At 41.3% G+C, this 22,758-nt stretch overlaps 1 protein-coding gene across 6 annotated transcripts in view; it reads left to right on the forward strand.

Annotated features, from left to right (window-relative positions):
• myo9aa (myosin IXAa) overlaps positions 1-22,758 on the forward strand; it is a 365,642-nt gene that overhangs the window by 297,461 nt on the left and 45,423 nt on the right. For 5 of the 6 annotated variants that reach the window (XM_072552871.1, XM_072552873.1, XM_072552876.1 and 2 more), the window contains 4 exons: positions 1,445-1,547; positions 2,329-2,541; positions 17,067-17,173; positions 19,023-19,231. In XM_072552871.1, the coding sequence (XP_072408972.1) occupies positions 1,445-1,547; positions 2,329-2,541; positions 17,067-17,173; positions 19,023-19,231 (632 nt within the window). The remainder of the gene's footprint in view (positions 1-1,444; positions 1,548-2,328; positions 2,542-17,066; positions 17,174-19,022; positions 19,232-22,758) is intronic. The other variant, XM_072552877.1, reaches the window with a different exon arrangement.

The raw sequence follows: 22,758 nt of genomic DNA on the forward strand, positions 1-22,758 counted from the left end.
CAGTGTTAAACTAGAAGCATAGAATTAAAGCAGTGTTGATGGTGGCCAAATTCTCCTCTTAAAACCAAATTCATGAATGAACATTGTATCTAGTTTGTCATGATATAATTTGTTAAGAACTTTGAGGGTTTTGAGACCACATTAAATTTCATGGATTTTGTTCAATTCAGAATTAAATTGCTAATGTGTCTGAAATGATACCAGAAGGGTTTTTTTTAACCCCTTAGTGGTTTCTTGTTTGACAATTTTCAATGTTTGTGTGCAATTATCTAATAGCTGACTGCTGGAAAAAGGTGGCAGTTTAGCTACAACAGGTAGAATTCCTGAAAGTAGGATTGTCCTAAGTAGTTAAATTATTCAGAACTGAGCTAACCGAAACCTATCAATGTTCATCCCAGCCAATGATTTTCTTCTAGTTTTGCAATTTCAGCTACTTGTGTTTAGAGGACTTTATGGTATAAACTATTCAGTGATTATTGTTGTTAGGATATTGGTTAATGAATTCTTTATACCACAAGAGAGGTTAGGAGTCTTATGTCCCAGCTTTTTACCAAAACAAAAAGTGTGTTTCTCAGTGGCGTTTGACTTAACAGTTGATGGGCATGGAAGGTACCTTGTAAAGGAATCCTCAACATGGAGTAGAGTATTGTCTTAGAGAGATTTTTGAGTTAGAGAAAACGTTTCTCTGTTGTTTCTTCAGTTGTCAGGGTGCTGGCACTCCCCTGAGGCTATATCCAATTAATTGTTTTTTTGTGTGTGACTGGGGAAAGTATGTTGGCATACTTTGAACTATGGTGCTTTTACAACTGAGTTTAATTACATGTTTATGACTTATATAATACCTTTCAAGATATCAGGATGAATAAAATTATTTCACACCAGGTTAAATACTTCAAAAATATGGTCACAGTTGCAATGTATGAAACTGCAACAGATAAGTCCCGCAACGCGTTCATGAAATACAAGATGAGATAATCTGTTGTTACTGTTGCTGATGAAGGATAAATGTTAGCAGAGACAGTGAAAGAACTGCCTGCTTCTTTGACTATTGAGGATGGGAAGTTTTGGAACCTCATTTGAAGGGAGATGGGACTTTGGTTTAATTCCTGTTCTGAAAGACAGGGCTTTGCGACATTGTCTCTATGGATTATTTGCTTAGTTTGATGAGCTGCATGAACTAGATCATTGGATAGAGATGAAGAGCAGGAATCCTGTCCCTATTCCCACCAACTGGGGCAAAGGTGAAAATTGTCTGCCCAAATTTTCCCACAGATTACACTCAGCACACACTAGGAACTGAATCTTGGTCTGTATGGTTCAGTGTTACAATGGTCTTTATATGTGTATCCACCAGGTTATTGAAAAGTCCTAAATTACGCAGTTTGTTATTAAAGCATGAAAAATCTGCCATGATACAGCTGAATGTCGCTTTTCATTACTACAGGTTTCACAAGGATTCTGTGAATCTGGAAAAATCTGAATTTTCTAAAGAAGGACAAGCTTTCAGAGAAAAGATGGTGACAGCATCACGATTAAAATTAACTGATGTAAGCAATTTAATCATATTTCCTTAGTAATTTGTGAAAGAGTCCAGCTCAGGGAACAGGAGTCAAGTAGTTTCTGAAGAGTGAATGCTTGTGGTGAACAAGGTTTGTATAAAGTAAATCTGCCCTCCAATCAAAACTTTCAGCCAGTATTTGTAATTTGTAATAAGTCGAGTTCATAATTTCGAGACGTTATAACAAGCATAAAATGCTTCAGTCTTCTACTTCTTCCATCAATGTTTATCTTTCCCATCTCCTAAATATGTTATTTACTTCAGGTTGTTATTCCACGTTATCAATTGCTCTTCAGTATCATCAGCTCAAGTGAACAGGGACCTTGGTCGTCTGCAGTCTGTTTGATTGTGGGAACATCACATCTAAGCACAATCTTATTTGCATCTGGCATTCAAAGTTGCACTTTCTAACAGGAGCTAATGGATAGTAACCATGGGCTGGAGCCTTCATTAATTGAGTAAAAGACTAGGTATCAAGCTTGAAAACTTCTAGCCAGTGCTACTGAATGCTGCACAAGCACGATGTCAATATTCGCAAGGAATTTAGTACATTTTTTATTAAATATATAGAAAGTATTTTGAAATATTGCTTCACTCTGATATCCTGCTTTTCTTTTTTTAATCATTGCTTTTTCTTTCCCGGCTGTACCTTTGTAGATGAGGATGATTTGTTGTTGCAAAGTAGTCACCTTTAGCGCTCAGGCTGATCGATCTTGTCATTTGGGAATTTTTCTTGTGTTTTGATATTTTTATGTTATTCGGTCAATCAGGTTGCAAGACCAGCGCACAAAAAGAAAGCCCGCATGGCGCGGACCCGCTCTGATTTCTTGACTAGAGGCTCTAACGCTGAAGGGGAGAGAGAGTCTGAGGAAGAGGAATATGTTGGCCCCTCCGCTGAGCCCCTTCCCTCCCCCAACCAACCTAGGCCTGAGCTGAGGCCCAAGGACAGTGCCAGACAGGCCTGTTACAGTGACTCAGAAATGGTAAATACAATTTGGCCAATTGGGTGTGTCAAATCTGGAAGCATCTCTTACTTAACCCTTAATATGGGGTAGAAAATGATACTGACATCTGGAACTGCTTAACCTCCCCTATCTTTCAAATTTTAGAAGGTAACACTCAATGCATAAGCATGCACCTTTCTATAAATTACTGCATTTCTTTTTGCAGTTAGTTTTGCTGCTATAGACAATTCAGTAAAACTTATATGGGTCACCAAACCTCAGGCAAGGGGAGGGATTGAGAAGTCCTTTATGGTAACCTCAATCGTTGTGGGAATTGGAGGCATGTTGTTGGCATCACAAAGCAGTTATCCAGTCAGCTGAACGGCAGGATTTTTAAATAATGAATTGCAGACTTCCCTGTCATTTTATTAGAAATTACTGAATTCAGTAACCAAATGGCCAGAAGTGATCCGGTGTCCTTCCAAAATGCCTTCTGCTACACGGTCAACTTGTCAATTTCTGTACCACTATAATTTGTGGTGTCAGCTGCATGTTTTAAGTTCAGTTTATTCTGATGACTGAATTTGTTAATTCAGTAATTCAAACATGCTTAAAAATATTTCTACATGTTCCTTGTATTACCTTCATCTCTCGAAGTTCACTTTTCTCAGGACCTTTCCATGCCTGCCATTAGCACCCCAGTTGAAAAAATTGAGATCAATTGTAACATCCCTGAGTGTAAATTTGGAAGGAAATTTGGGACAATGAAAGATTCCTCATTACCTCATCTTACAAGAGCATGTGCTGAAAGTTTAAATAAATCTGACTGCAATGATCCAAATTGGTGAAATATGGATCAAAAGTAGCTGTCTGAACTTAGTTAAAGAACAAAGTTCACCATAGGAGTACTGCAGCAATGGCATTTCCCTGACAGTACAAGAGAGGAAAATAAAATTGAAAAGTAAATTATGAGCATATTGAGTAAAGTACTTTTGAATGTGTTTTGAGTGTTCCCTTTTAAAACAACCATATATTTGGGGCTTGGATCACTACTGTCCTACACTGGAAATCTCTTTCAAACTTAGGAGATCTGATCACGCTGCTTCTGACTGGTTTGGCCATTCTATTACTAAACCAATCTTTTTCATTAGCCCAGCATTGCATTATTCAACTCCTTTTTGGAGTGGACTTGATTTACCAAATTATTGCATGCCCTAGCTTTGCTAACTGCACTGTTAGGTTTGTACTCACATCTCTTCACTCTTTCACTTTTAATACCTGAATATCAATCCATACTAACCTGTGGGTTTATTAACAGCACAGCAGTATCATCTTTTTTTTTCCATGATTGGTTTACTTTTAGTATGCATTTTACAAAAGAGAGTAACCGTGTTTTAGTTTTAACTTGACCAAGTTTGAAGTATTAACTTCAGCTGCATGCATCTCTGTTAATTGTGTGTAAAGTTACTCGGCTATAGATTTTTCACTATCATTGAATTTTAAGTTGCAACCTAAAACTTATAAAGTGACTTTTTGCAAAGTGTTGCAGTTGCGCTAAGGATTTTATTTTACAAACCGCCACTGTTTGTTCAGAAACAATTCTCTCAATCTATGCCAGACCTCCAGTGTTGCAGATAATCATCCCAACTCGTTTGTCAACTTGAGGTTTGTTGTCTTACAGTGTGTGGCTGTGTTTGACACTGACCTAGGGTAGTTCTAAACTGCATACAATTATCACGTGGTAGTATAGTCTATATATTAGTCTATGCTGCTCATGCTTCAGTTTCAGCTGCGGTAAAGCTAAAGTGAATTTCTATTTGAATCTGATTTCTTTCTTGATAGCGAAATGCTAATATCCTAACCATGATTTGGAGATGCTGGTGTTGGACTGATGTGTACAAAGTTAAAAATCACACCACACCAGGTTATAGTCCAACAGGTTTAATTGGAAGCACTAGCTTTCGGAGCGCCGCTCCTTCATCAGACGGTTGTCCTGACAGCTGTGTTTGGACTCATGTTAAGATGATTCTAATGAGACAGTGCCATCTACAGGGCTCTACATGCATCAGTTGTATCTTTCATCGTGTCATCTTGTGCAATGTCACTGTTGCTGTTGTCCTTTGTTCATTCAGTGAGATTTAACAACCTGTGTACATTTTATAGAAGTGCAATGAGAAAACATATGCTTCTCTGAAAAGAGATTTGTTATTTAAATGTTCAGTTTTGTTTAAAAATGTGTTTAGGTTAGATTCCCTACAGTATGGAAACAGGCCCTTCGGACCAACAAGTCCACATTGACCCTCCAAAGAGTAACCCACCCAGACCTATTCCCCCACCCCATATATTTACTCCGACTAATGCACCTAACAGTATGGGCAATTTAGCAAAGCCAATTCACCTGACCTGTACACCTTTGGATTGTGAGAGGAAACTGGAGCACCCGGAGGAAACCCACGCAGACACGTGAGAATGTGCAGACTCCACACAGACAGTTGCCCGAGGCGGGAATTGAACCTGGGTCCCTGGCTCTGTGAGACAGCAGTGCTAACCACTGAGCCACCGTGCTGTCATCAGAAGGTTTTGAGGGTGGCTCAGTGGTTAGCACAGCTGCCTTACAGTGCCAGGGACCTGGGTTCAATCCCACCCTCCAGCAACTGTGTGTGTTGAGATTTAATTTTGCTCCAGCTAACACTTGGTTCTGAACCTCACAATTATCTGATCCTGGGACTGATTGATTGTAAAATTAATCTCACCAGACACCAATGTACTGAGTAGTAAGATGTGTCCAAGTTCTTTGTCTTGGGGTTAGTGCATATACACATAAGCAGACTCTTAATTTCCAGTTAGGATTTTGGGAGTGATCTGGGGCAGCAATCTTGGTTGGCCTTTGGAGCTTTAACATGATGTTAACTCCACCATTGGCAACGCTGAAGTCAGCTAACTCAGTACAAAACATAAAACAGTACAGCAACGTACAGGCCCTTTGGCCCTCAAATGTTGTACCAGCCTTTTATACCTCTCTAAGATCAGACTAACCTACGTACCTTTCGTTGTACTAACTTCCATGTGCCTATCCAAGAGTCGCTTAAATGTATCTAATGGATCTGACTGTCCTACCACTGCTGACAGTGCATTCCATGCACCTACCACTTTCTGAGTAAAGAACTTACCTCTGACCTCTCCCCAAACCTCCTTCCAATTACCTTTAAATTATGCCCCCCTGTGTTAGACATTTCCACCATGGGGGAAAAAGTCTCTGGCTATCCACTTTATCTATGCCTCTCAGCATCTTGTACACCTCTATCAAGTCACCTCTCATCCTCCTTCACTGCAATGAGAAAAGCCCTTGCTCCCTCAACCTTTCTACATAAGACATGCATGCCCTCCAGTCCACGCAGCATCCTGGTAGATCTCCTCAGCACACTCTCTAAAGCTTCCACATCTTTCCTATAATGAGGCAACCAGAATTGAACACAATATTCTAAGTGTGGTCTAACCAGGACTCGAAAGAATTATAGCATAACCTCGCAGCTCTTAAACTCCATTCCCTTGCTAATGAAAGCCAATGTACCATACACCGTCTTAACAAACCTATCAACCTGGATGGCAACTTTGAGGAATCTATGGACATGGACCCCAAGATCCTTCGTTTCCTGCACACTGCCAAGAATCCTGCCTTTAACCTTGTAATTTGCATTCAAGTCAACCTTTCCAAAGTGAATGACTTCACACTTTTACATATGAAATCCATCAGGCACTTATCAGCTGGGTTCTGCATCCTGTCGATGTCTCATTACAATCTACAACTGCCGTCCATACTATCTACAACTCCACTAACATTGTGTCATTGGCAAATTTACTAACCCACCCTTCCACTTGTTCGTCCAAGTCATTAAGAAAATCACAAAAAGCAGAGATACTCAAACCGATCCCTGCGCAACACCACTGGTCACCAAGCTCCAGCTGAATGCTTTCCATTTACTATCACCCTCTCTGTTCTATGGGCCAGCCAATTCTGTACGCAGGCAGCCAAATTTCACTGTATTCAGTTCCTCATTACTTTCTGTATGAGCCTACCATGGGGAACCTTATCAAATGCTTTGGTAAAATCCATATACACCACATTGACTGCTCTGTCTTCATCAACATGTTTTGTCATATCCTCATAGAATTCAATAAGGTTTGTTAGGCATGACCTACCCCTCAAAGCCATGATGACTATCTCTAATCAAACAATGGTTTTCTAAGTAATTATAAATACAGTATCTCCTAATCCTCTCCAAAACTTTGGCCACCACTGATGTAAGACTGACTGGTCTGTAATTCCCAGGAGTATCCCTATTCCCTTTCTTGAACAAGGGAATAACATTTGCCAGCCTGCAATGTTTGCATATGTTGTTCAGTGCAAAATCATTTTTCAAATGTAGGTTTTCTGCAGCAAAAGAGGCCATTTAAGATTAATTAACCATTAATGATGAAGCTGAGAGCTAATGATGAGGAAGTTTTGTTTCTTGCATTAGGTTGCTATTAGTAGAATTGATCTTTCTTAACCGGTTCATGTCACAAACCCACATGCAGGAAAATCAAAGTCCTTTCAGCAGCTAGATTTTTGCTAACCATAGTAGTCCTACATGCTTTTCTGATGACTTTTTCTCTGCTAACACCCAAAGTTAGCATAAATTCATTTGTGGACTGCAGACAGAAATTTAAACTCTTTTAAATAGAGTTTCTGCACATCCAGCCTTGGTATGTTGGTCAAAAATGGACTGTGCTGCCTATCCTTGATTCTTTGTGCAGTTAATAGTAAGATTTATTATACTTATACCATAGAGAAGAAAAAAAGTCTTGAGTCAAGGAAGGAAAAAATTGAGCTACTTTTGTTTTTGAATCTTTCAGTCTCAGTACTTCAGTATCTCTGGTAGAAGGGAATTCTCATTCTTTGTAAGAGAAGCATGTGGTTTTGCCGTGGCCTGTCTTTCATCTATGACTAAAGCTGCTAGTGAGTTATGAGAAGATTTGTAGCTCAGGCTGAGGTTCTGGATGTAGGTTTACTGAGCTGGAAGATTTATGTTCAAACGTTTCGTCACCATACTAGGTAACATCTTCAGTGGGCCTCTGGACGAAACATTGCTGATAATTCCTGCTTACTATTTATATGTTTGGGTTTCTTTGGGTTGGTGATATCATTTCCTATGGTGATGTCATTTCCTGTTCTTTTTCTTTGGAGGCGCGGAGAGAAGAGAGAGGAGGTAAATCTGGTCCAAGTCAATGTGTTTGTTGATAGAGTTCTGGTTGGAATGACATGCTTCTAGGAATTCTCTTGTCCTCTTGTCCTAGGATGGATGTGTTGTCCCAGTCGAAGTGGTATCCGTATGTAAGGATATTAGTGAGAGAGGGTCATGTCGTTTTGTGGCTAGTTGATGTTCAAGTATCCTGTTGGCTAGGTTTATACCTGTTTGTCCAATGTAGTGTTTGTTACAAGGTTTGTGAGAAGATTTGTAGCTCGGGTGCTCGTTGTTGTGGTTCTGTTCGCCGAGCTGGGAATTTGTGTTGCAGACATTTCGTCCCCTGTCTAAGTGACATCCTCAGTGCTTGAGAGCCTCCTGTGAAGTGCTTCTGTGATGTTTCCTCCGGCATTTATAGTGGTTTGTCTCTGCCACTTCCGGATGTTAGTTCCATCTGTCCACTGCAGTGGTCGGTATATTGGGTCCAGGTCGATGTGCTTATTGATTGAATCTGTGGATGAGTGCCATGCCTCTAGAAATTCCCTGGCTGTTCTCAGTTTGGCTTGTCCGATAATAGTAGTGTTGTCCCAGTCGAACTCATGTTGCTTGTCATCTGAGTGTGTGGCTACTGAGGATAGCTGGTCGTGTCGTTTCGTGGCTAGTTGGTGTTCATGGATACGGATCGTTAGCTGTCTTCCTGTTTGTCCTATGTAGTGTTTTGTGCAGTCCTTGCATAGGATTTTGTACACTATGCTGATTTTGCTCATGCTGGGTATCGGGTCCTTCGTTCTGGTGAGTTGTTGTCTGAGAGTGGCTGTTGGTTTGAGTGCTGTTATGAGTCCTAGTGGTCGTAGTAGTCTGGCTGTCAGTTCAGAAATGTTCTTGATGTATGGTAACATGGCTAGTCCTTTGGGTTGTGGCATGTCCTCATTCCGTTGTCTTTCCCTGAGGCATCTGTTGATGAAATTGCGAGGGTATCCGTTCTTGGCGAATACATTGTAGAGGTGTTCTTCTTCCTCTTTTTGCAGTTCTGGTGTGCTGCAGTGTGTTGTGGCCCTTTTGAAAGGTGTCTTGATGCAACTTCGTTTGTGTGTGTTGGGGTGGTTGCTTTCGTAGTTCAGGACTTGGTCTGTGTGTGTGTGTGTGTGTGGTTTTCCTGTATACCTTTGTGGTGAATTCTGCGTTTGGTGTTCTCTGTACCATCACGTCTAGGAATGGGAGCTGGTTGTCCTTTTCTTCTTATCTCGTGAATCGGATTCCTGTGAGTGTGGTGTTGATGATCCAGTGTGTGTTCTCTATTTTTAATAATTACAAACGTGTCACAGTTCTTGCACGGTATTTTATAAATTACATTAGTTTTGCCTGTTGTCTTATAGGGTCTTTCAAGTTCATTAGCTGCTGATTTAGTGTGTTGGTGGGATTGTGGGCTACCATGATGCTAAGGGGTCAGAGGACTCTGGCAATCATTTCTGAGATGTCTTTGATGTAGGGAGAGTGGCTAGGGTTTCTGGACGTGTTTTGTCTGCTTGTTTGGATCTGTTGCTGAGAGGTCGCCGGGCATGTTCATTGGGTACCCATTCTTTTTGAATCCACAGTATTGGTGATTTTCCTTTGCTCTGCGTAGTTCCTCTGTGCTGCAGTGTGTGGTGGCTCATTGGAATATTGTTCTGTAACAGAACAAACTGCCATTCCTAGATGATGCACAGGAGGCTGCTAAATAAGATAAGACTGGTGTTAGGGGCAACATACTGGCATGGATAGAGGATTGGCTGACTGGCAGAAGGCACAGAGTATGAATAAAGAGCTCTTTTTCGGGTTGGCAGCCAGTGACTAGTGGAATTCTGCTGAGGTTAGTGTTGGGACCACAGTTATTAACGTTATACATTAATGACCTGAACAAAGAAACTGAAGGCATTGTTACTAAGTTTGCAGATGATACAAAGGTGGGTGGAGAGTCGGGTCGTGTTGAGGAAACTAAAAGGGTGCAGAAAGACTTGGGCGTACTAGGTGAGTGGACAAGGAAGTGGTAGATGGAATACAACATGGGAAAGTATAAGAAAGTAGAGGCATAAACTATTTTCTAAATGGGGGAAAGCTTTGGAAATCTGAATCACAAAGGGACTTGGGAGTCCTAGCTTCGGGCTCTCAAGCTTAAGATTCAGGTTCATTTGGCAGTTCAGAAGTCAAATGAAATGTTAGCTTTCAAGAGGGCTAGAATACAAGAGCAGAGATGTACTGCTGAGGCTGTGTAAGGCTCTAGTCAGATCGCATTTGGAATATTGTGAGCAGTTTTGGGCCCTGTATCTTCGGATGGATGTGCTGGCATTGGAAGGGATTCAGAGGAGGTTTACAAGAATGGTCCCCAGGTATAAAGAGCTTTCTATTTGAGGAGCTTTGAGGACTCTGAGTCTGTACTCGAGTTTAGAAGGATGAGGGGCGGATCTGATTGAAGCTTGCAAAATATTGAAAGGCCTGTATGGAATGGACATGGAGATGTTTCTATTGGGAGGAGAGACAAGGACTCAAGAGTACAGTGTCAGAGTGAAGGGGTGACTGTTTAGGACTGAGATGAGGAATTTCACAAGGCAGTGGGTCGATCATCTGTGAAATTCATTGCCGCAGAGTGCTGTGTAGGCTGGGTATTTGAGCGTATTTAAGACAAATAGGTTTTGATTGGTAAAAGGATCAAGGATTGAGGAACATCAGCCATGGTTGAATGGCTTAATTCTGCTATATCTTACGGTCTTATGAAGGCAGCGACATTTACAACTAAACAGAATGAGTGTTTCCTGCAGTTGAAAGTTCAGATCCCACTGCCCTGCATTTTTTCTGGAGTCTCTTTCCACTGAAATAATAGCCTGCCTTTTGATTTTTTTGACCAAAGTGCACAATCTCATATTTTCGTACATAACATTGTGCCTGCTGTGTTTTTGCCCATTACTCAACCTAACACCTCTTGCAGAGCAGATTACTTATGGCCTTATGACTACTTACCCTCCCAGATATTTTTGAATCATTAACAAATTTAGATCTATTGTAGTTATATTCCCCTGACCCTCTGCCAAGCCATTCATATACATAGTAAATAATTGAGGCCCTGAAACTGATGCTTGTGGCATTTCACTACTTCCATCTTTCCAACCTGATAAGGTGCATTAGTCCTGACTCTCCAATCCATGCTAATACATAATCCATAATACTGAGTTCCTATCTTGTGCATTTTTTTTGGCATCTCATCAAATGCCTTCTGGAAATCTACTGGTTCCCTTTGTCAACTGAGCTTGTTGTTCCCTCAAAGAAAATTAGTCAAACATGACTTCCCTTTCAGAAAACTGTTGATGTTGCTTGATTGCATTAAGCTTTTCTGAATGTCCAGTTATTCCTTTCTTAATGAACCCTAGCATTTTAGAGATAGATGTTAGGCTAATTGGCCCATCATTTCCTGCTTTCCATTTCCCACCTTCTTGAAAAAGTGAGTAACATTATTGGTTTTCCAATCCACAATCCAGTAAGTTCTGGAACATTTTATGCAAAACCCTTGGGTGGACACCATTAGGTCATTGAAACTTGTTTGCTTTTTAATCCCATTAGTTTATCAGAATCCTTTGTCCCTTATGATAGTTGCTAGACCTTTCCTCCGTTAGCACCTTGCTCATCTCTATCTTTGAGAAAGATCTTTCACTGTGAAGACTGATGTAAAATATTGATTTAAATTACCTGCTATTTCCCTGTTCCACATTCCCAATCCCCAGTCATATCCTCCAAACGTCACACACTCACTTTGCCTGCTCTTTTTCTTTTTATATGCTCAGAGAAGTTCTTAGTTTTTTGTCTTTATATTTCTTGCCAACCTACTTTCATAATCAATTTGTCCCTCTTTATTTTAATCTTAGTCATCTGTTGGTTCCTGGGAAAAAAAAACCAATCTTCTGGCCTGCCACTGGTTTTTTGCTGCTTTCTATGTCTTAGATTTTGACTGAATACTCTCTCGGACTGCTTGTGCTGACCGTGGGAGGTTCATACTTCTCAAAAGTCCTTTTTAACTGGAACAAATTTTTGTTGAGTGTTAATGAAATTTCTGCTTAAATGCCATCTTCTGCTCAAGCACTGTCTTGCCCTTAGTCTGTTTTTCTAGCTGTCTTAAGCAAGTCTTTCATCATCCCTCTGCAATTGCCTTTATTGCAGTTGAGGACGTTGGTTTGAGATGCAATTTGCTCGTCCTTGTTCCGAATTTGAAATTTGGCCACAATGTGATGGCTGTTGCATAGGGGATAATTAACTATGTGGTTTCTTATTAATCCTACCTCATTACATTATTAGACATAAAACACCTTAGAACATCGAACAGTAGAGCACAGGAACGGGCCCTTTGGCTCACGGTGTTGTGCCGCACGTGACGCCAAATTAAACTAATCCCTTCTGCCTGCCCTTGGTTCATATCCCTCTATTCCCTGCATATTCATGTGCTTATCTAAAAGCCCCTTAAATGCACCTATTGTTTCTACTTCCACCACCACCCCTGGCAATGTGTTCCAGACACCTCTGTAAACAAAACAACTTGCCCTTTGCGTCTCCTTTGAACTTTCCCCTCTTGCCTTAAATGTGTGTCCCCTGGTACTAGCCATTTCAACTCTGGAGGAAAAAGATTCTGACCGTTAACCCTATGTATGCACCTCATAATCTTACGGACTTCTATCAAGTCTTCCCTCACCCTCAGCCGCTCCAGAGAAAACAACCCTAGTTATTCTAGCCTCTCCTTATAGCTCACATCCTCAAATCCAGGCAGCATCCTGGTAAATGTCTTCTGCCCCTCTCCAGAGCTTCCACATCCTTCCTGTAATTTGGCAACCAGAATTGAACGCAGTACTCTTCGTGTGGCTGAACCAAAGTCTTATAAAGCTGCAAAATGGCATCCTGACCGTTGTTCTCAATGCCCCAACCAATTAAGGCAAGCATGCCATATACCTCCTTTACCACCCTATTCACTTGTGTATCTACTTTCAGGGAGCTATGGACTTGAACCCCAAGATCCCTCTGTACATCAATGTTGTTCAGGGTCCTGTAATTAACTGTATATTTTGTCTTAACATTTGATCTTCTAAAATGCAGTACCTCATACCTAACCAGATTAAACTCTATCTGCCATTTCTCCACCCATATCTGCAACTGATCTATATTCAGTTGAATCCTTTTGACAACCATCTACACTATCCACAACGCGATCGATCTTTTTGTTGCCTGCAAATTTACCAACTCAACCATCTATGTCTTCATCCAAGCTATTTACATATATCACAAACAGCAGAGATCCCAGCATGGATTCCTACAGAACTCCACTAATCATGAACTTCCAGACAGTAAAACATCCTTCTAACATTGCCCACTGCCTTCTATGGGAAAGCCAATTTTGAGTCCAAGTGGCCAAGTCACCGTGGATCCCATGCATCTTAATCTTCTGGATGAGCCTGTTATGAGGGACCTTGTCAACAGCCTTACTAAAATCCATGTAGAGAACATCCACTGCTATACCCTCATCAATCACCTTTGTTTCCTTCTTGAAAAATTCAATCAAATTATTAAGACTTCATCTGCCCCGCACAAAGCAATGCTGACTGTCCCTAATTAGGCCATGCTTTTCCAAACGCATGTAAATCCTACTCCTAAAAATTCTCTCCAATAGCTTCCCAACCACCAATGTAAGACTCACCAGTCTACTTCCTTCCTTGAACAGAGGAACAACATTACCTCCTCACCAGTCTTCTGGGACCTCTCCGGTGGCTGGCAAGGATACAAAGATTTTGGTCAAGGCCCCAGAAAACACCTCTTTTGCCTCTCTCAATAATCTGTGCTGGACACCATTGAACCTTCAGGACTTATCCCCTCTAATGCTCTTCAAGAGACCCAACACGACTTTTATCTATATCTCAAAATAGCACAACATATTGCAGCTTGTGCAACATATTGTTCTAAGAAGCAAAGCATAATGCCCTCTAAATTTTTCTGCCATGCTACACTTGCATATTGGATTTGTCGGGTCACTATGCAAATTAAAATTGCCTATGATAATCGTGCCCTTTTTGTGCACCTCCATTATTTCCTGTGCACCTCCATTATTTATACTTTGTACTTCAGTGAGTTCTTCCCTAAAGTAGGAATTTTAAACTCTTTGTCCTGCATTTCTACTTTTTTATGTGCTGCATTCATTATCAATGTATTTCTCTGACTGTTTGAATCAAATTGTGGTGTTGTTTTGAAGGAAGACTGTCCAAAGCTCAACATTTTATTTCAGATTTTCCTGCCAACAGTTTGGTTATTAACTGGTTTTGACATTTAGCCAAATTACATCAGGTGGTTGTCAATACTTGATTAGATTTCCTGACCAGAATCTTGTATTGACTGTTGTGTTTACACAAGGCAGTGTTAGCATTTCAACATTAAGTTCTGTGCATAATTTCTTATCAGGCTTACTTATTTTGACCAAACCCTTTTGAGTACTAATTGCTCTTACCGACTACATCGTCAAAATGTTTAACAGATTTGATTATAATCAAAATATCCTCTAAATGTAAAGGAAAGATCTGAATATGCTTGTGCTCATAGATTATTACGCATCAAAATATCTAAAAACACTTAATATACAATGAATTACTTTTCAATATAGTGACTGTAAAGCTGGAAACAACAGTAGCAGTAGCTTGCACGATTTATAGTTTTTCAATGTGAATGATCTCTGATTCATCATGCATATTTAAGACATTGTTGTGTTTCAGCCTAAAATTGCTATTTTCTCAAAGCTGTAGACACCACGAAAGTCAAGAAAAAATCTTGAGGACAACTGGAAACTTTGACTCATTTGTTGCACATTTCAACAGCTGAGGACAAGCCCTTGATGCTTATCCTAGCATTTACTGGATGAATCATGAACTCTCAAAGAGCTAATGTTCCTATTTCAGTGTTATGTTCTGATACTTTGTGTGTTTGTTAATCCTTTTCATAGAATGAATGAGTGATGCAACTGAACAGTCATTAAATATCTTTGTTAGATTAATTCTTTGAATTATAATTCAATTACTTTTACTGTAATGTGTAGAATGCAATTGAATGGAGAATTCTTTTATGCATCACTGTATTGTGGCTGGCCAGCATATTTACTATCCATCCCTAATTGCCTTTGAGAAAGTGATAATGAGCTGCCTTCTTGAATTGCTGCGACCCATGTGCTTTAGGTAGACCCATAATGCCCCTGAGGAAGGAATTCCAGGATTTTGACCCAACAACAGTGAAGAATGGGATATATTTCCAAGTCAGGGTGGTGAATGGCTTGAGGGAAACTTGCAGGTGGTGATGTTCTTGTGCATCTGCTGCCTTGTCCTTCTAGTTGGAAGTGGTAATGAGCTTGAAAGGTGCTGCCGAAGCTCTTGTTACATTCAGTATCTGCAAATGGTAATGAACGTTGCGCAATCATTGGCGAACGTACCCACTTCTGACTTCATGGTAGAGAGAAGACTATGGATGAAGCAGCTGAAGATGCTTGGGCCTAGAGCCCTACCCTTAGGAACTCATACAGAGGTGTCTTGGGATTGAGATGGCTAATCTCCAACAGCCACAGCCATCTTGCTATGTGTCAGCAGAGGGTTTGGCATTTCAGGCAGAAGATTGCTGTGAATACTTTTGTCTTTGCGTTGATGTGCTGGGTTCTTGCATCATTGAATCCTATTTGGTATTTTCAACAGGTTGATACCTCATTTTTAGGTATACTGTGTGTTGCTCCTGGCATGCCCTCCTGCACACTCCTTTGGTCCCCTGGTTTGATGGTAATGGTTGAGTGGGGGATATGCCGGGCCATGTGGTTGCAGATAGTGTTGGAGTACCACTCTGCTGCTGATGGCCCACAATGCCTTACAATGCCCAGTCTTGAGTGGCTAAATCTGTTAGAAGTCTCTCCCAGTTATCGTGGTAATAGTGCCACATAACATGGTGGAGAGTATTCTCATTGTGAAGGTGGGACTTCATTGCCACAAGGACTGTGCAGTGGTCACTCTTACTAATATCGTCATGGTGAAGACGAGGTCAAGCATGCCTTTCTTTCTTGTTGGTTCTCTCATCACGTGCCAAGGATCCAGTCCAGCAGCTTTGTGCTTTAGGATCCAACCAGTTACATGAGTAACGCTGCACCACCACCCCACCTCCCCCCCCCCCCCCCCCCCCCGCCAGTCTTGTTGGTGCACATTAAAATTCCCCACCCAGAATATATTTTGCATCATTGTCAGACTTGCCATGCTCAGTGCTGCCTCCACGTGTTATTCAACATGGAAGAACATTAATTCATCAGATGAGAAAGGACAGTACGTGGTGATCAGGAAGCTTCCTTGCCCATGTTTAACCTGATGCCATGCTGTCATGGTGTCTTGAGTCATATTTGAGGAGTTCCATGGCAACTCCTTCCCAGTTATATCCCACTGCTGGGTCTGTCCTGCCTGTGGGATTGGCTATATTGAGGGATGATGATGGTGATGTTTGGAACATTGTCTGTAAGGTATGATGCCATGAATATGACATTATCAGGCTGTTGCTTGACTAGCCTGTTAGATACCTGTCCCAATTTTGACACGAGCCCCTATAAAATTTGTAAGAAGGACTTTGCAAGGGCAACAGGGCTGTTTTTGCAATTATCGTTTCCAGTTTCTAGGTTGATGCCAGATGGTCCATCCAGTTTCATTTCCTAGTTGAGATTTTGTAGCAATTGTTACAACTGAGTGACTTGTTGGACCATTTCAGACAGTTGAGAGTCAACCATCTTGCTGTGGCTTTGGAGTTGCATGTAGGGGCAGATCAGGTGAGGAAGGTAGATTTCTTCTTGCTCCTCGGATTCTGCCTAATCTGCTGTGTTTTTTCCAGCGACGTGCTTTGTCAACTGAGTTTCCAGCATGTGCAGTTCTTACTTTCTCCTAGATTTCCTTCCCTGAAGGGCATTAGTGAACCAGATGGATCTTCTAACAGTCAACAATAGTTTCATCGTCATTAGAGGATTCTTCATTCCAGACTCTCTTTTGTAATGGAGCGATTTGAAGACAGGTCCCCAGTGAGTTTCTGGTTTAATAGTCCAGTGGTATTACCACCAGGCCACAGACTCCCCAAATTCGGCCCTCCCCCAATTCTGTTGGGATTATGGGCAAAGCTAGATATGTCCTATAACCTTGTAACATCATTTCCTCCTGATTTTATTCACTGTTCATGCAGTTAGCTTACTAAATGTTTGTTGTACTCTCCATAAATAGATTTTAAAGACTACTTTATCAGCTTAACATGGGTTCACAATGCTTCAACTCTATCTTGCAGATGCAGTCTACGCGGAATGACGATCAGAAGAAGCTGCACAAAGCACAGTCTCAAGATGAATTGGGCAGGTTGGACCCTGTTCAAGAGAGTTATGTCCCAGATGGCAGGTAATGAGAGATGAGACTTTTTATAATAAATCTGTGCACAGCTGGTATTAACACTCTGGGTGGGCTGAAGACCAGAACAAGTAGCAAGAGTTCTTACAGCTTATGACTATCTGGTCACACTGGGTGCAAAGTGTTTATCCTTGCATGTTTGGTGCTGATATACTTTTATTTGACTGATGACCTCCGAGAATAATTTCCTGTCTAGGTTCACTTCAGAAAGAGAACACTTGGAGCTTTTGGAGTTACTGATGCTCAAAGTACCACACTGCCTTCAGCAGTTAAAGGATGAAAATTTGAAACAAAAAATGTACTCTTAAAAAATATTGTGTGGACTGATTTGTTCTTTCAATATCATTTTAACACGAACCAAATTTGGAAGTCCTGCTGTTTTCAGTGCACTCACTGAATGACCTCCTCGTGGACACCTCTTACCTACATTCCACAATATCTCACCAAACATTGACATCAGGTGCATGTTCTTTTTATAAAAGTGATGGATAGATCATGTGTATTTAATTTATGTTCAGACTACAGATGCAGTCATTGGTTTGAGTTACAAACTAATGGCTGTGACAGCAATGTCATGTAAATCTATGCTGGTGTTTAACTTTACAAAAGAATTTTGAAACTTTCTGACAATTAATTTTAACTGCATAATGGTTAATGTCTTGTTACAAGGAAATCCTGAGCTTCTCATCAAAGCATAAGATTCCTTTATGTCTCTGATTTTCTTCTGATTCTCTGGAGAATGAGTTCTATACCCCACTGTCTCTCCTTGTTTTCAGTCAATTGTCAGCCATGCATAATCTCCTTATTGACTTTAGGATATCAATTGCTCAGTTGTAGATATTTTTAATCAAATTGTCCAGATGTGCTACAATACATCTCCAGGGCAGGTGAGACTTCCACCTGGACTTTCTGGTCCGGAGGTAGAGTCACTGCCACTATGCCACAATACCCATTGCTCATTTGTAAATGAAGACAAGCTCCCCACATTCGTTTAATTTCATTGATATTGATTATCTTGACATGATAAGTTTGAAAAAAATCAGTTTATTGAAAATCCAGAGTGCAGCTATCGGAGAGAGATCCTTGAATCTCCTATCATTTGCATTAGTAAGTTTAAGGATACTTACAAAGCCAGGTTGATTGATACACACTCCCTGGAGTGTTTCCTAACTTTGAATTTCGTGCAACCTGCTTTTTCAATCAATAGGTTTGCATGGCAAATGAAACATCGTGGGTGTTATGTTCATTCTGATATCTGGGTATTAACCACTGAGATAAGGTCCTGCCACCAAGCCTCCTTCCAGTGCTAGATTAGAGTGGTGCTGGAAAAGTACAGCAGGTCAGGCAGCATCCGAGGAGCAGGAAAGTCGACGTTTTGGGCAAAAGCCCTTCATCAGGAATGCCTTCCAGTGCTAGTCTAAATAGTCATTTAGTTATCTGTGGCGGAAGGTGGGCCATGAATAAATCTTTGCAGAAGAGACTCTTGCCTTGAATAATGTGATGCAGTGTGTTATGTAACAGTAGCAATATGCAAGTTTTGTTATTAGTTAGGTATATTATCTATTACTAATAAATGGTAAACAATAAACACATAACTCCATCAGGAGACTACCAGATCCCAGCTGATTCACTTCCCAGAGGTTGTGAAATCATCAGACTGTGTGGATCTCAGTTCAAATGTTAATTCTTTCAGACCCCATTATCTGATACGACACTGACGATGATGGAAATCCTGAACAAGAGTAAATAATTCCTATTCACAATTCATGTCCATAGTTGTATGATCCATATTGACAGAGCTGACTGAGCATGTTGACTAACATTTGATTTCTGGCCATAGAGCTGTTTTGAAGGGTCGTATGAGGTTCTGGGGAAACAGAAAACAAGGAGAAAAGAAGCTTTCAAGAGAGAAGCTAGCTCCTCAGTCAGAGCTGCAGGAGCCCAGCATGGGTCAGGATGTCCAGGGGTCACTATGGAGAAGAGAGCTCAAACCCAGTGAGGCTGTACTTAATCTAACCACCACTGAAGGAAGGGACAGTCCTTTTAAAGGTAAATAGGGAAGAGTTCAAACTGTATTTTACAAGTTCATTAAATGCTTTATCTTATCTTTCAGAAACCTTTCGAAGTATTTCACGTATTATGTGGCTTAATTAATGTGGCTTGTGGCCGTTGTTTTAGATAAGGACAAACTACTTTTGGATTGTAAGATCTTGCAAATAGGAATGAGATAAATATCATGCAGTCTGTGTTGTTGGAAACAATACTGGTCAGGATATGAAGTTAAACCACTGTTCTTAATCAAGACTTGGAGGTGTCTGTGTTGGACTGGGGTGGACAAAGTTAAAAATCTCACAACACCAGGTTATAGTCCAACAGGTTTGTTTGGAAGCGCTAGCTTTCGGAGCACTGCTCTTTCTTCAGGTGGTTGTGGAGGATAACATCATGATAACAGAATTTATAGCCAAAGGAGTCCAGTGTCATAGAGATACGATACACTGAACAATTGTGGATTAAATGTTTCATCTTTTAGAATGGGATATGCTGGTTTTTGTTTTGTGATATGTAAATCCCAGAACTACTTTTAATTACATTCTCAAGATAGATCAGCCTTTCTAACAATGTTAAAAATCACAACAACAGGTTTATTTGGAAGGACAGGCTTTCGAAGCGCTGCTCCTTCATCAGGTGGTTTTCTAACAATAGGTGTGAAGTCTGTCTGTGACCCAGTGTTGAGTCAGACTGACAAGCCCTGTGTATAGTTTGAATTTTACATGGATTCATGTCATTTTTGAGCAAAATAAAATGTAATTCTGCAAAAACAAATCCACCCCATAAACTTTTATGTGCATGTGTAGGAGTGGCACAGTGAGTGTGCATGTGTGGGCGTGAGTGCAAGTGATAGAGTGTGTGTGTGAGCGTGATGGGGTATATATCTATGAGAGGGTGCGTGTGTGGGTGACAGTGCAGGAGTGTGTGCATATGTGAGAGAGCTTGTGTATGAGAGGTGTCTGCATGGGTATGTGAATATGTAGGGAGTGTGTGTGTGAGAGGGAGGTTGACTCTTAACTGCCCTCTAAAATGGCCTAGCAAGCCATTCAGTTGTACCAATCGTGACAAAGTCTCAAAGAAATGAAACCAGATGGATTGCTTGGTATCAACTTAGGCACCAGAAAAGACAATGGCAGAAATAGCCCTGTTGACCCTGCAAAGTCCACCTTAATAACATCTGGGGGCTAGTGCCAAAATTGATAGCGCTATCTCATAGACAAGTCAAGCAACAGCCTGACATATTCATACTCACGGAATCATATCTTATAGACAATGTCTTAGACACCACCATCACCATCCTTGGATAAGTCCTGTCCCACTAGCAGGACAGACTCAACAGTGGGATACGGGAGGAAGGAAGTTGCCTTGGGAATCCTCAGCATTGACTCCAGACCTCGTGAAGTTTAGTGGCTTCAAATTAAAATTGGAAAAGGAGAAAACGGAAACCAATGCTGATTGTCACATACCCTCCTCCCTCAGCAGATGAATCGGTACTCCTCCATGTTGAACAACTCCATGAGGAACCAATGAGGATGGCAAACTTACAAAATGTACTCTGGATGGGGCATTTCTTTGTCCACCGCCATGAGTGGCTTGGAAACGGTACGACTGTGTGAGCTGGACAGGTCCTAAAAGACATTGCTACCAGACTTTATCTGCAGCAGGTGGTGAGAGAACCAAGAGGGAAAAGCATACTTGACCTCATCCTTATCAAACTGCCAGCTACAGTTGCATCTGTCCATGAGAGTATCGGTAAGAGCAACCACTGCACAGTCTTTATGGAATGAAGTCTGCCTTCACCTTGAGAATAACCTGCATTATGTGTGGCACTATCACCGTGCTAATGGGACAGACTTTAAACCGATCTAGCGACTCAAGACTGGGCATCCATGAGGCTCTGTGGGCCATTAATAGCAGCAGAATTGTATCCCAAAGCAATCCATAATCTCATTGCCTGGTATATCCCCCACTCCAGTGATACCATCAAGTTAGGCGATCAACCTTAGTTCAATGAACAGTGCAGGAGGGCATGCCAGCAGACCACCAGACGTACCTGAAGATGAGATGTCAACCTGGTGACACCACTCGAGGATTACTTACATGCCAAACAGCATAAGCAGCAAGTGACAGGCAGAGCTACGTGATTCCACAACCAGTGGAGCAGGTCTAAGCTCTATGTGTGCTAAATTCAATTGCAAATGGTGATGGGCAATTAAACAACTCACTTGAGTCTCCACAACTATCCCCATTCTCATGGTGGAAGAGCTGAGCACATCAATGCAAAAGGTAAAGCTGAAACTTTCACAGCAATCTTCAGCCAGAGGTGCCAAGTGGATGATCCATCTCAGCCTCCTCCAGTGGTCTCCAGCATCACAGATAGGACTTCAGCCATTTTGATTCACTTCACATGAAACCAAGAAACAGTTAGAGACTCTGGATACTGCAAAGGCCATGGGTCCTGACAGCATTCTGGCAATAGTACTGAAGACTAGATCTTCCTCGATCAACAACCTCCCTCCAAACCCGGGGACATGGGACAATAGGGAAATGGCACAGATATTACATCAATATTTTCTCTAATTTCATGGTGGGATATAAAAAGAAAATTACCAATTATAGGGCTCAAAGAGCCTGGGAACTAAAGACCAGTAAGCCAAACGTCTGTGGTGGGTAAGTTACTTAATATGATTGTGAAGGATAAGATGTACATGCATTTGGAACGACAGTGTTTGATTAGGAGTAGTCAGCATGGCTTTGTAGATGGGAGATCATACCTCACAAATTTGATGAAGTGACCAGGAAGTTTGACAAGGGCAGGGTGACAGACGTAATCTGGATGGATGTAGTCTAAAGGCCTTACAGCCTTTGATAAGTTTCCACATGGTAGGCTACTCTGGAAGGTTGGATCTCATGGAATCCAGGGCAAGCTGGCAAATTAGATACACAATTGGCTTGATGGTAGGAAACAGAGGGTAATAGTTGAAAGAAGGTAATAGTTGAAGGATGCTTGTCGGACTGCAAGCCTGTGACTGTTGGAGTCCCTTGGGAGTCGGTGCTGTGCCCATTACTGTTTGTTGTCCATATCAGTGAGTTGGATGAGAATGTACAAGTTATGAATAGTTGGTTTGCTGATGACACTAAAATAAATGGTATTGTGGATAGTGAGCAAGATTAACTGAAAATGCAGCAGGACCTTGATCAGCTGGGGAAGTGGGCAGAGAAATGGCAAATGGAGTTTAATATAGATAAGAAAATCTCCCGGACCTGAACGTTGCCACCCAGGTTGATAGTGCTGTTAAGAAGGCATACAGTATGTTAGGTTTCATTGGTAGAGGGATTGAGTTCCGGAACCGTAATATCATGCTGCAACTATACAAAACGCAAGTGCGGCCGCACTTGGAATATTGTGTACAGTTCTGGTTGCCCTATTACAGGAAGGACGTGGAAGTATTGGAAGAGGTGCAGAGGAGATTTACCAGGATGTTGCCTGGTCTGGATGGAAGGTCTTATGAGGAAAGGCTGAGAGA

Source organism: Chiloscyllium punctatum, chromosome 33 (genome assembly GCF_047496795.1).
Source record: "Chiloscyllium punctatum isolate Juve2018m chromosome 33, sChiPun1.3, whole genome shotgun sequence".
Taxonomy (NCBI): domain Eukaryota; kingdom Metazoa; phylum Chordata; class Chondrichthyes; order Orectolobiformes; family Hemiscylliidae; genus Chiloscyllium; species Chiloscyllium punctatum.